Here is a 14,922-nt window from a genome sequence, read left to right as displayed (position 1 = left end):
CACTCAACCTCAGGCAACTTCAACTATCTTACTTAAATCAGCTTATTAATTTATTCTGGTGCAGAAACAAACTACATATTTCAATAAAGACCTAAAGTGATTACATTTATTTGTCAGTACTGGTGAAAAACTTATATACTGCACTCTTTTTTTTTTTTTTTTTTTTTTTAACCCATTGCTGTAGCTTAACCGTAGCGGGGAACACTAAAGCTGGTGACGAATACAAACCTATCTATCTATCTATATATTGCCAGACGCCTCAATCCCGTTTGGGGTGGCCACAAACAAATCGCCTCCAAGTCGCCCTGTCCCCCGCCATTTCACTCCCCTGCTCCCAACTCACACACCCCTCTCTCATATACCTCTCCACCCCATCTCTCCATCTCATCCTCGGCCTCCCCCTCCCTCTTTCCCCCTCCACCTCACTCACATACGCTCTCTTTGTCAGTCTTTCACCCTCCATCCTCTCCACATGGCCAAACCACCTCAGTGTGTTCCTCATAACGCTTCCTATCACATCCACATCCACACCACAACGCTCCTTTATATCCTCATTCGTCAGCCTGTCTCTCCATGTGACTCCACAGGCTCCTCTTAAATAACTCATTTCCACGGCTCTCACTCTTGACTTGTGTCCTTCCAACAACGTCCAAGCTTCACTTCCGTACGTTAGAGTTGGTATCACAATACTGTCATGTAGTAACTTTTTCACTTCCATGCTCATTTCCCTGTTTCTTACCACTGCTTTCAAAGAACCAGCAACCTTTCTTCCCTGCTGTACCCTTTCAAGCACTTCACCCTCCAAACCTCCATCCTTACTCATCACACTACCCAAGTACTTAAACGTACTCACATTTTCCAATTCCTCACCATCCAACCTCGCTGTACATTCACTGACTTCACCTCTCTCAAAGACCATCACTTTACTCTTCCCTACATTCACCTTTAGATTCCGTTTCTTACACACTCTCTCAAACTCATCCACCAAGCCTTGCAGCTCCCCTTCGTCTTCACTCAACAACACCGTATCATCTGCAAACAACAGTACAGGGAGTTTCCAAACACTATCCTCTCTCACCAGGGCCACTCCAACATCCACTACCCTACCTTGTACCTCTTTTATTACCCCATCCATGTACAGATTGAACAACCATGGAGACATGACACATCCTTGTTTCAACCCAACTTTCAAAGAGAAAAATTCACTTAGTTCACCATCCACACGCACTGCAGCCTTCGCACCATCGTACATACTCTTCACAGCAATCAACAACTTCCCATCTATTCCATATATTCTTAACACTTTCCACAATCCTAGTCTATCCACCCTGTCATATGCTTTCTCCAAATCCATGAAAGCCGCATGCAACTTCTTTCCCTTCTCTAGAAACTTTTCCACTAAAGATCTGAGAATGAATATCTGATCTACACAACCTCTTCCCTTCCTAAAGCCTCCCTGTTCTTCTCCAACTAATTTCTCTGTTCTTTCTCTAACTCTGTCAGTAAGTATCCTACCATATACTTTTCCTATTATACTAAGAAGACAAATGCCCCTATGATTACCACACACTTCTTTTTCCCCTTTTCCTTTGTACAAAGGAATAATTATACCTGACTTCCAATCCTCCGGGACTCTACCTTCCTCCCAGGCCAATCTGCACATCTTCCACATCCATTCTACTACTATCTCTCCCCCATGTTTCAGCATTTCACCACACACTCCATCAATTCCTGGGGCTTTCCCTGATTTAACTTTCTTCATTGCTTCCACAACTTCTATCCTACTGATTTTTTCCTGTCTTCTCACCTCCCTCCTTCTTCCAGCCATTCCCCAGCCACTTATACTCGCATTACTTCCATCCTCCACGTTCAACAATTCCTTAAAGTGTTCTCTCCATCTGCTCACTTTTTCTCCCTTCTCCACTAGTAATCTACCATTTTTATCTTTCACTCCCCTGCTAACTTCACTTCCACCCTGTCTTACTCTTTTCACCTCTTTCCAGAACATTTTCTTACAGTCCCTCCACTTTACACTCAAATTCCTTCCAAATTACTCATCCACTCTCTTCTTACTCTCTCTTACTAATCTTTTCACCTCTCTCTTTCTTTCTACATATAACTCTCTCTTCCGCCTCTCAACTTCTTCCATGCCCCTATTTCTCAACCATTCATTGTATGCTTTCTTCTTTTGTGCCACAGCCCGTTTCACCTCTTCAGTCCACCACGCTGTTCCTTGCACCCCCCTCCGTCTTCTCTTCCTTCCACACACCACATCACATGCTGCACATATTTCTTCTGTAAATATTCTACACACACCTTCCACGTCCCCCATCTGCTCCAACTCATATTTGCCCAATCGTTCCTCCACTTCTCTCTTATACTCTGCCTTTTTCTCATCCTCTTGTAACCTTTCCACTCTCCTTGCAACTACTCCTTCCTCTCGTCTTTCCCTTCTTCTATTCCTCCATCTTACTTGAACTTTAACTCTGGCCACCACCAAGTAGTGGTCAGAAAGTCCACTCCCCCAACCTCTATAAACTCTTGCATCCAATATACATCTTCGCATCCTTTCATTCACACACACATAATCAATCATTGCCTTCCTTTCACTCAATTCACCACCCACCCTTCTCATCACTCGCCATGTATACCTGTGGATCATTTTATGCCTGAAGAGGGTATTGGCTATCACCAACCCCCTCCCAGCACAAATGTCCACTAACGCACTCCCATTCTCATCTATCTCAGCAAGCACACCCCTCAGGTGTGGGGGAGGCGGTGGCTCAACCGGTAGAGAGGTGGCGTGCGGTCCTAACGGACCCAGGTTCAAATCCCGGCTGGGGCAGGGAACAGTTTAAGGATTTGAATTTCATTAAATCAGGCTTTACTGATCTACCAGAAGACCCGCCGACATGTCGTAAAAATACCCCCGCTAATACCAATACACCAGTCCTGTATGAGACAGCCCTAGCATATATTCAATATGGATGGTGGGTGTTAGTGCCGAAGTGGTGACATGTAGAGGTGTATGGTATGTAGGAGGACTGCTGGGCCTTGATAGCAGGCTATGAAGCCTATGTCCAGAGTCGGACACATAAAAAAAAAAAAAAAAAAAAAAACTCACCAACTATTCCATCCACCTTCGCATTCCCAACTTTACCATTCATATCACCAATCAAAAACACTCTATCATTCCTTCCAAACTTTTCCATGCACACTTCTACATTTGTCCAGAACTCTTCTCTCACTCTTCTAGCACGATCTTGCGTTGGCGCATACACACACACAATCGCCCACATTTGTATTCCAACTTTCAACTTTACCCACACAATCCTTGATCTAACTGATCCATACTGTCTTATGCTCCTCTTCCATCTTTTACTCACAACTATACATACTCCTTCCTTTGCCCTCTCATTCTCACCTACTCCTGCACATATACCCCATCCATACTCCCATTCTCTCACACTTTCTCCTCTCCATTTTGTTTCAGTTATTCCACATACATCCACTTTCGCATCCTCAAGCACCTGGACAATCTCTCTCTCTTTCACCTCATCATTTGCTCCCCTTACATTCCACGTTCCAATTGCAATGTCCTTTGTCCGGTCCTTGGTCGTCAACGTTTGGTCAGTCCTTGTCCGAGGCTTATTGTTTGTTTTTTTAGTTAGTTGTTTTCTGGGGAGGGGCACTAACCCTCCGCCAACCCTTTTAGTCGCCTTTTACGACAAGCAGGGATACTGGGGGAGTATTCTTGACAAACCCCCCCTACCCCCAGGGGGTACAACCTAACAAACCATTTATCAACACTGACCTAACTCTGATACCTGTTATTTCTGCCATGTAATATAATATTGTATATATACTCTTCTTCTACTTAGCCTCAAATGTGGGGAAAAAGTAGCAAAGTATGCAGCAAAGTACTGTGACTTCATAATGTTAGCAACCACTGCAGCTGCTACAAGATCATCTGTACAATTGAACTGCATGTGATATATTTCAAGAAGCACTCAATTTCATGATTTTTCAATGCCGTCACTGACACACACAGATACTGTTTGACTAGAGGCAGACACTTTTTTTTTTCTTTTTTTACGTGTTCGACTCTGGGCAAAGGCTTCAGGGCCTATTTCTCGGGGGCAGTGACCTATCCCAAGGCCCAGTAGTCCTCCTTCATCTCCACATGTCACCACTTCGGCGCTAACACCCATCATCCGTATTGAATACATGCTAGGGCTGTCTCATACAGGATAGGTGTTTTGGTATTAGCGGGGGTATTTTTACGACATGTCGGCGGGTCATCTGGTAGATCAGGAAAGTCTGCTTTTAGGAAACTCAAATCCTTAAACTGTTCCCTGCCCCAGCCGGGATTTGATCCTGGGTCCATTAGGACCGCATGCCGCCTCTCTACCGATTCAGCCACCGCCTCCCCCTCAAATGTGATGACTATAACACTGGGCTGGCTAACACGTGAACTTTAATATTGTTGCCGTTTCAAAAAATTGTTCAGAAATTATACAGGCAGTCTGAAATATTGTAAATATAGGAGCACAATTTATTATAACTCCAAATATTACGCACGACGTCGCCACCCCACCACCACAGATGTTTTGTTTACTTGTATTCGCTGACAAGAACGTACTGTATAGTTTTGTAAAATATTCTGAACAGCCCTGTATTTCTCGTAGATTTTAACTTGCCAAAGAAAATTTTATTCCTGAATTATTCAATGTTTATTAATGGAAAAAACGGCTATCGTATTTATGAATATTTGAGTTTGTTACATGAAAGGGGGGTGTCTGGTGGCGTTTATCCTTCTTTCACATTCCAATACTCTTTTACGTCATATTAAGGTGATGAAAGCCTGGAGTGAACAGCAAATTTATTTATAGTACGAAAAACAAAGACGTCAGACGCTCACGTTCGTAAATACTGGCGTTTAGTTTTTATAGTAGGACCCTTAGACGATTTCGGTGCTGTTCCTCCATCACTTCCCACCTCCGGCTTGTCCATGGTTGACTTTAAAATTTCTTAACATGGTGTATTTTCTGATACCACTTGCCTCAGTACTAACAAGGCACATGGCCTGATAGGGTCCCTCCTGTTGTCCTCAAGAATTGTGTTTCTGTGTTTACACCCTGCCTAAGTAACCTCTTTTGACTTTGTCTACTGTATAAACATGTGCCCTTCCTTCCTGCTGGAAGCTTGCTCTCATTCAGCCTGACCCAAAGAAAGGTAACCTTTCCCATCCCTCCGACTATTACCCAGTTGCCTTAACATCCTGTGTTTCAAAAGTTTTCGAGTTTAGTCTTGACTAGAAAAATTTTAAAGCATCTTTCCTATTGGAACCTTCTCTCTGATCGTCAATATGGGTTCTGCCAGGTATGCTGTACTAGCTATCTTCTCACCTTCTTTTCAGAGTCCTGTTCATCCTTCTTTTCGGGACTTTGGCGAAATCTTTTCCACTGCACCTGACATCTCAAAGGCTTTCAATCGAGTGTGCTATAAATCATTAATTTCCAAACTGCCTTCTTACAGTTTCTACCCTTTTATCTGTGCCTTCATCTTTAGCTTCCTTTCTGATCGTTCTATAGCTACTGTTGTAGGCGGCCACCGTTCTTCCAGAGTCATCAGTAGCGGTGTACCTCAGAACTCAGTTCTATCAACAACTCTCATCTTTTTAATCATCAGTGACCTTGTATGTTGAACATCTAACCCAATCCAGTCATATGCTGATGGCTCCACCCTTCACCTTTCCATTCGCTTCCTGCAGCGTCCATCTTAGCAGCCACTTCAACAAACAAGGGATGAGGCTATGGCACACCTAGTGTCTGCCTTGACTCACTTCTCTGATTTGGATAAAAGTAATCTTGTTGTTTTAATCCATCAAAAACTCAGTTCTTATATCCATCAACCCCCAAAAATCGTCCGCTGGAGTATCCTATAAAATTTAACAACATCCAGCTCAGTCCTGCATCATCTATAAACAAACTTGGGGTTTAGTTCTCTCGGGATTTATCTTGGAAAAGTAATATTGCCTCTCTTGTAAAATCTGCTTCCAAGAGATTGGGTGTGCTGAGCCGACTCGGTGCTTTTTTTACTCCTGCACAGTTGGTGATGACACGCGAGTTTTATTCGCCCCTGTGTAAAGTACACTTCTCATGTGTGAGGAGGCTTCCCACATGCAGCTCTGCTCAACAAGGAGTAGTCAAAGGCTTTTTGTCTCATTAACTCTCCTCCTCTTACTGGTTCCCTTCTACCTCTATCCCTTCACCGCACTCTTGTATCTTTATTTCCTTTCTCTCACTACTTCAATGGTCACTGCCCCTCTGAAATGTCTGCCTGAATTCTTCCACCACCACGGCTGGCGCGCAATACCAGTTTAACAACAAACTCTCATCCCTTTTCTGTTTAACTCTCTAATGCAAGATTTAACCATTACTCCCAGTCCTTCATGTATGCAACAGGTGAGAATTGGAAATGTTTCCCTCTTGCTGTATTTCCTACTTCCTATGATCTCCAGTATTTCAAACGCAGTCTGTCAAGGGATCTCGAAATCAATGGATCTAAAATTTCGTTTTCTGTTATCTTGATTTTTATTTTCTTGGAAGGAACAATTTGCAGGTTCCTGGTCTTTGTTCCTTCTTCAATGATTATATATATATATATATATATATATATATATATATATATATATATATATATATATATAGAGAGAGAGAGAGAGAGAGAGAGAGAGAGAGAGAGAGATAGAAAGAAAGCGTGCATATACATAGATAGATAGATAGATATAATGTTGCATATATATATATATATATATATATATATATATATATATATATATATATATATATATATATATATATATATATATATATATATATATATATATATATATATATATATATATATATATATATATATATATATATATATATATATATATATACATACATATATATAAAGAGATAGGTATAGATATACATAGATAGATAGATAGATATAATGTGTTTCTGCATATATATATATAGGTAGGTATAGATAATAGTGTGTGTGTGTGTGTGTGTGTGTGTGTGTGTGATCACATGCCGTATCCTCCCGTCACCTCAACACAGGCCCCCACCATGTAGCTGCTGCGCTCGCTCAGCAGGAACGCCACCACTTCAGCCACTTCTGTGTTTGAAACAAATATACCATATATAGTAAATATAGTAAATATATCAAAATTAAATAAGACGAAGAAACAGTACAGACATTTTCAAAACTAAACAAATTGATTAATTTCGTTCGGTGTGTCAGTTGCCAACAACTGAAAATGGGGACCTGGATGTAAATCAACGGTTGTGTGTCGTGTTCTAATGTTTGTGTGTTTTCCTTCTCAGTCACACTTGTATGTGTTTGTGATTGTCCCTTGGCACAAACTACTGCCCGTGCATGGTGGGTTAAGCCCCGATAACTGCAAATCACTTTCTTGCCAACTATTTCTTCCCCTGTCCCCCTCCTTCCTACCGATTAGGTAGTTAGCCACCATCATCTGGTTCTTCCCTTCTCAGTCACACAGGCTGTATCATCGTTAGAGGGATGGCCTGAAAATTTAGACAGAATGTGTTGAGTATGATAACAATGGAGCTTTGTGACTGAATCCATGATTTACCAGTCTTTTAGTGTGATTCTCCTCGCTTACTTTTTTCTTCCTCAGACAATCCTCCCAAATGCCTCTCATTATACAGTCAGCTCTCATCTTCTTCCTCTCATCTATTATATACCAATGGTATCATTTCTAACGTCACTCTAGCCTTGAAATTAAGTCATGTAGCCATGCTTTTGCACAGAAAACACTACTGCAGTTTCTAGAAATGAACCATAGAAAGGTTCTAGAAGAGACCTGCGTTTTCGAACATTTGATATAACAATAACGTTATGATATACTGGTTATAAGTCAAAGGCCAGCTTAGAAGCGTGCATATTAGTAGACATTTTATAAGGACAAATAAGGAAGACACGGTTCTTTCTACTCCCCGTACACATTCGGGCGCCCAAAACCACTGAATATCCCTAACTGTATCACCCATTTACTTCGTCACTGTACCTTTTTGAAGGATGAACTCTGGCAAGTTCCACCCACAGAAATATGTGAATGTTATTTATGGGGGTGTTGAACAGTGGGAGTGTTTGTGATGTCTGTGGTGTACCTGAGGTGTGGATGTTTTGCGTTTTGGGTGTCTGTGGCATATCTCAGGGGTTTGTCTAGAGAAAATATATGTTGGTATGTGTCGGGGTGTTGGATACGGTCTGGGTGGGTGCAGTATTAAAAGGTTGGCTGAGATGAAGGCGCCTGATGGCACCATACTGGTAGTCACAGTTTCATTGATTGCTTTCTATGCCCATTGATGACTACGTTTTCTTCCATAATCATAATGTTGTTTGTACCCGTCGATGCATAAGAAAGTGGCATGCCTGGCAGAACCATTAATTATGAAAAAAAAAAAAAAAAAAAAAAGCATTTGGGAGCCGAATGCTAATCGCCCACTAGAATATGCTGTTGGCCAAGTTACAAGCGCGGTCCCCCCCCCCCCGGGAGGCCGTGGTGCGGGCCCCGGGGAAGGATGGCGGTGCCCCTCCCAGGGAGGGCCGTGGGGGTCACCCCCGGGGTGGCTGGGGGTTGGCGTCCCCGGGATGGCAGCACGCCTCTTCTTGGGGGCCGGGGAGCTCCACCCCCGAGGGAGACCCGGGGGCAGCGCCAGAGCCAGAGAGGCAGGGGGGCTGCGCCCCCCCGGGGGACGCGGGGGTATGGATGCCCAAAGGGGGGCGCAGGGGAGGCGGCAACCCTGGAGGTCGGAATATTTTGGCCATATCTTGATACTCTGAAGGTTTCATGCTGATAGCTTAAGCCGTTCATGAGATATAACGATGCTAAAGGTGGGCGATAAAAACCAGTTGATCTCTGGCAGCCATTATGGTGACCCTCTGCTTGACCCCGACTGCCCATTTTCGAACTCGTTCAAGATTTTGGCCATATTTTGATACCCTGAAGATTTCATGTTGATAGCTTAAGTCAGTCAAGTGATATAATGATTCTAATAGCAGACGATGACATTGATCTTGACCAAGACTGCTCATTTATAAACTCATGCAAGATTTTGGCAATAGAGTTATACCTTGAAGGTTTCATGTTGACAGCTTTAGCTGTTCATGAGATATAATGGTACTAAAGGAGGGCAACAAATACTAGTTAACCTTTGGCAGCCATTTTGCTGACCTTGACCCTGAACCCGACTGCCCATTTTCGAACTCGTCCAAGATTTTGGCCATATCTTGATACCCTGATGGTTTCTTGTTGATAGCTCAAGCCGTTCATGAGATACACACACACACACACACACACACACACACACACACACACACACACACACACACACACACACACACACACACACACACACAAACACACACACACACACACACACACACACACACACACACACACACACACACACACACACACACACACACACACACACACACACACACACACACACACACACACACACACACACACACACAGGCGGTCAAAAACATTATCGCTCCTCCTTGGTAATGGCAGGCGATAATAATCCTGACATGCACACGTCTTGTTTATTTAACAGGGGAGGGAGGGCGAAACATTCATACATGGGAGTCTACACAGACTTTTTCTCACTAAGTCACACTTGGCCAGGCAAATATCGACCTGCAGACGATTTTTTTTTTATCAAATTGACCTCCATACGGCTGAAAATAGCTAAAAAAGACAACAAAATCTGTTGGAGGGGTTAATGAAGCCTGTACCGTCTAACCCCTCCAGTTCGAGATTTCTCTCATGATCCATTATATAAATATCTGGAGATGGCATGAATAAGATACAGGAAAACGTTCTGGCAGTAAAAGAGTAAATTTCGAGAGTCCGACCCCTCTGTTGTCGAATTCACCATCCAGACGCTTTTATCTAATGCACAAAAGGCCTCTCATATTAACCCATTTGCGTCCAGTGTCCTCAATATGGAGAGTACAAAGGAATACAAAGGAAAGCAAACAGCAGCAGACCTTAATGCCCCTTTGAGGCTGCTTCTTACAGAGTAGACTATGACTACAAGATCAAATTCTACATGCTGATGGATAAGGATAGTAAAGCAAAGAGGTTCTCCCCGCCTCTAAATCCTCCAGTTAAAACTGGCAAGAAAAATTGAGGAAAACCACCATGCAGCATGGAAAAACTGACATGGAAAATTTACAGGAAAGATTGAAAAGAAAAGTTACATTCTGTAATACTTTATCTATAAGCTATCGGTCTGAATAACCTGAAAGAGAAAGTAGTAAAGTAAAATGAATAATCAGAAATTAAATAGGGCACGACGTATATGGGTACGTTGAGTTAACAAGTCACCTGTAGACACAGCGTGAAAATTGCACAGTGCAAAGTGTGCATTTTCAAGGATTTAATAAAGAAGAGAACCCCGGCGTAGGGACCTATGAGTTTCGCGACTACGAGGCGACAGGTGGAGGGCAGTACGCCTAGCACCCTTCCAGCAAAATCCCTCGCACAAGGCTCTGGGAGCTAATGGGTTACGGAGTTAGTGAAGACTGTACTAGTATCCAGCTGACACAGTTCAATAAGTCCCCTGGAGAGAGTGTAGAAGGAGGCAGTTTCACCGATGGTGTTAGTATCAGATATTGGAACCCTTCTTCATTGAGTTCAACATCCTGCTTCGAATTCTTTGAACCCCTGAAGCCTCCCGGCCCGTCTTTGTTCACCTTCAGATGATTCTATGCAGCTACTTATATCCCTCACGTATTAAATATATTAATGAAGGCTGCGTCCAACCCCACAATAGAAATCTATCTATCTATCTATTGCCAGACACCATAATCCCTAAAGGGGTGGCCATTTGACTTTGAGTTATTTGTTTTAAGGGGAGGGGCACTAACCCTCCACCAACCCACTTGTTCACACGTAGGGAGCACGTATGGTTTGGTTATATGGTTACCACCCAGCGTTGTAAATGGTTTCTTGGCTTACAGAAAACCATTTGGTAATCAGTCAGGTTAAAAAGCAGTATGCACTGATGTGTCCAATCGGTGAGATCGTATCTAAACACACTGTCTTGGGTGTCTTAAGGCAGGCGTATTTGTAATAATCTATTTATATTTTTAACGAAAAACATGAGGCTCCTAAAACCTAAGCCCCTATTTTACATGTAAATATATGTCACGTTTTAGCGCTAATTTGATTTTGCACGAGGTTCTCCATAACCTATCTCGTGCTGTATGAGGACTCTACTGTACCAATTTGTAAGGGAGGAAACAAAGAAGAATCTCTGAATTATAGACCAGTGTTCCTGGCCACCATAGACGCAAAATTGTGCGAGAGAATCACGAATGACAGATGGATAAAATATCTGGAAGAGATGGACATTTTGGAAGAAAGTTAGTTTGGATTCAGATGTGAAAGGTGTGTGTTTCCAACCTGTTGAGCTTCTACTCTAAGGTGACAGACGTGCTATAGGATAGGGGTAGTTGAGTGAACTACAATAGAAATACGCCTCCTAATACGCATAAAATCATCTAGAGATGACAAGCATAAAAAGGTAATGCTAATTGTTGGAACCTTCCTTCACCGAGTTCATTATCCTGCTTCATTTCCACTGAACCCTTGAAGCTGGCAAGAGAATAAGAGATGTCCCATACCATGATAGGGTTAACAGTGACGGTATTCACACTATGGCGGTATTTTCGTCCTGCCCTTTGAGCGGTCATAACCAGTCACAACCCGAGGCTTCCCGTGACGTGACTGGTGTAGACATTTATCTCGTCAAAATGGCAGCACGAAAATGTGGCGTAGGTCATATGTGAACGATATCGATTGCCGTAGCTGGAACAAATATTACAGAGGAGACGTCCATGACAGGGTTTACAGTAATGATTTTATTTTGCTCTCTCTCTCTCTCTCTCTCTCTCTCTCTCTCTCTCTCTCTCTCACACACACACACACACACACACACACACACACACACACACACACACACACACACACACACACACACACAAAATATCAAGTTCTGTCCCACATTTACCACCATACTTACTCCCAAGTACACACACACAAAACACCCAACACTCCAGTCGACACCCACATCCCGTGACGTGACTGGTGTAGACATTTATCTCGTCAAAATGGCAGCACGAAAATGTGGCGTAGGTCATATGTGAACGATATCGATTGCCGTAGCTGGAACAAATATTACAGAGACGTCCATGACAGGGTTTACAGTAATGATTTTATTTTGCTCTCTTTCTCTCTCTCTCTCTCTCTCTCTCTCTCTCTCTCTCTCTCTCTCTCTCTCTCTCACACACACACACACACACACACACACACACACACACACACAAAATATCAAGTTCTGTCCCACATTTACCACCATACTTACTCCCAAGTACACACACACAAAACACCCAACACTCCAGTCGACACCCACATCTGCACATTACTCACCTACACCCTCAGTCGACACACAGCCATTTAGGAGAAGAAAGGTTAAAAAACATATCATCATCATCACCATCATCATCCCAGCTTCTTTTTCCTATCGAAGGATAGAGGATAAACTATTTACATGCAGTGGATATAGATATCTCAGCTGACCACAAATAATTTTCTCATAACTCTTTTCTCTTTAACCATTCAAGACAACTCTCTTTTTCCCTTACACTCATATCTCACTTACATCACCACAACCCCATTTTTTACACCTTTATCCATCATTACACATACTCACACACTCACACTTACGCACACCTCTCACCCATACCTACATCCACATCTCCATTGACACATTTATACCCACCTTCACCCACACCTGCCTCCACCCACACTCACACCCACGCCCATATCCACATCCGCACTCGCAACCACCAAAGCATCACACCCACACCCATTTAAATTCACATCCATCTACACCCACACTTACACCCACACCAACTACACTCACACCCACTTACACTTACAATTAATGCCTACTTACCCACTTACATCTACACTTATGCCTATTTACGCCACCACCCCCACACTTACAATACCCGTTTTACTCTCACTTTCCATCCGTCCATCCTCAGTGCTGACTTGTAACAATAAATTAGCACTAGGGCTTCATGCTAGTCACGAAAAAGTGTTATATACAGGATGCAGAGCCGTAGTATCGTCTTACTGTGACAATGACCTACGTGAAGAAAATTGCAAATGGAATAAAATCTAGGCCAAATTAAGGTAAAAGGACTATAACATCCACCGATTCAGGGGTGGCCGATAACACTATGTAACACGATTTGTGTTCCTGGGTAGTGGGTGTTATTTTCTGATAGTTTCGGTCTCAGAACCATGAAAAATGGCCATTACTCTCGTCAGACTTAGCTTTTGTGACTAGGAGAGTGATTTTTATGCCTTCAGACACTTGAAAAAAGGCTACCTTGCCAGAGTGAGGTGAGTTCTTGGGCGAACGAAAAGCTTCACTTCATAAATGATTTTACATGTGTCTGCATGTGCCGATGTCAGCATTGCACGTCATTTTGCTGAGCTCGGTGACTGGCTGAAGCACATTATTTGAACACGAACCGTTTCTGGACGCGCCGTACTTTTCAGTGTGTGGGCGCTGTCAGTTGAAATGAAGTCAGTCTGAGCGAAGTTTAGTTGAAAGGCTTGTAAATTTATATTATATATCAATTCTTTATCGAATTACGGATGAATTGTGGATTTTTACAGTAACGGTGCTAATTTTATTGTACTCTAAATTCTACACCATTGTTTTTGTTTTTTGGATCATTGCAAACATGAATGTATCTATTTTTTCAGAGATGTCATCTAGAGGTTGTAAGCATTCCGCTGATGCATTTTGCTACATTTGTGGTCAATTTGTTAAAGCGAGAAAGAAGAACTATTCTGTTGAAGCCCCTGTCCAGATGTGTGAAGCTTATATGGCATATTTTGACAACGTGAAATGGGAGCCACTTGTGGACCCAGAAAAGTACTGATGCCATCCATACACATCAAACTGGGCCTCATGAAGCAATTTGTCACGGCTCTGGACAAGCGGTCGGCAGCATTTCAGTACCTACGGGACTTCTTCCCCCTGCAATCGGAGGCGAAAATCAAAGCTGATAATTTCGTCAGTCCAAAGGTTAAGAAGATCCTGGAGTTCAAGGATCTTCCCAACAAGCTTTCGAAAGTGGCAAAAGTGACTTGGAACAGCCGGAAGGCAATGGTTCGCGGTTTTCTTGGAAATCACAAGGATGAGGACCATGTGGAGCTGATTGACAACCTCATAAAGAACTACGGCGCCATGGGCTGAAGAATGTCACTCAAGATTCATTTGCCTCATTCCCATCTGGATGAATTCAAGGACACCATGGGTGCGTATTCTGAAGAGCAAGGAGAACGCTTCTATCAAGATATAATGCACTTTGAGAGGAGATAACAAGGACAGCATAACGAAAGCATGATGGGGGACTACATTTGGGGGCTGGTCCGTGAAAGTGATCTACTGTACAATCGCAAATCGCGAAAAAATGTTCGATTCTAGATTTCTGTGATTTCATTAATTATGTATTCAATATTATTACATGTCACTTTTCATATTTATATGTTTTCTTCTGGCTCCTCACGAAGGAAAAGACAAACCCACTCATTCTTTCTATAGAAAATTAGTAAATATAAAAAATCATTCTCCTGTTTACAAAAGCGAAGTTTAAGATGATGATATATGTTCTCTATAGTTCTGGAGCAAAACAAGTAAGGAAATAGTAGGCCTACTTATTACACAGGAACAGAATTTTTTTTAGTTTTTAGTTACACAGTGTAAAAGGCTGTTGACGAGTGAGCTGGAGACAATATAT

General features: G+C 42.5%; 1 protein-coding gene across 1 annotated transcript in view; it reads right to left on the bottom strand.

Moving 5' to 3' along the window:
• Positions 1–7,081: 7,081 nt before the first annotated feature.
• The window catches only part of LOC145394423 ((3R)-3-hydroxyacyl-CoA dehydrogenase-like), an 88,257-nt gene continuing 80,416 nt past the window's right edge, over positions 7,082–14,922 (bottom strand). Inside the window, exon 7 of the mRNA XM_080268290.1 lies at positions 7,082–7,173. Within this exon, the coding sequence (XP_080124416.1) occupies positions 7,082–7,173 (92 nt within the window). The remainder of the gene's footprint in view (positions 7,174–14,922) is intronic.

The sequence above is a fragment of the Coenobita brevimanus genome, chromosome 27 (genome assembly GCF_032717465.1).
Source record: "Coenobita brevimanus isolate Jiangsu-jjx chromosome 27, ASM3271746v2, whole genome shotgun sequence".
In the NCBI taxonomy this organism is placed as follows: Eukaryota; Metazoa; Arthropoda; class Malacostraca; order Decapoda; family Coenobitidae; genus Coenobita; species Coenobita brevimanus.
The sequence above is the reverse complement of the archived record's forward strand: the minus strand, read 5'-3'. Positions and strand labels throughout refer to the sequence as shown.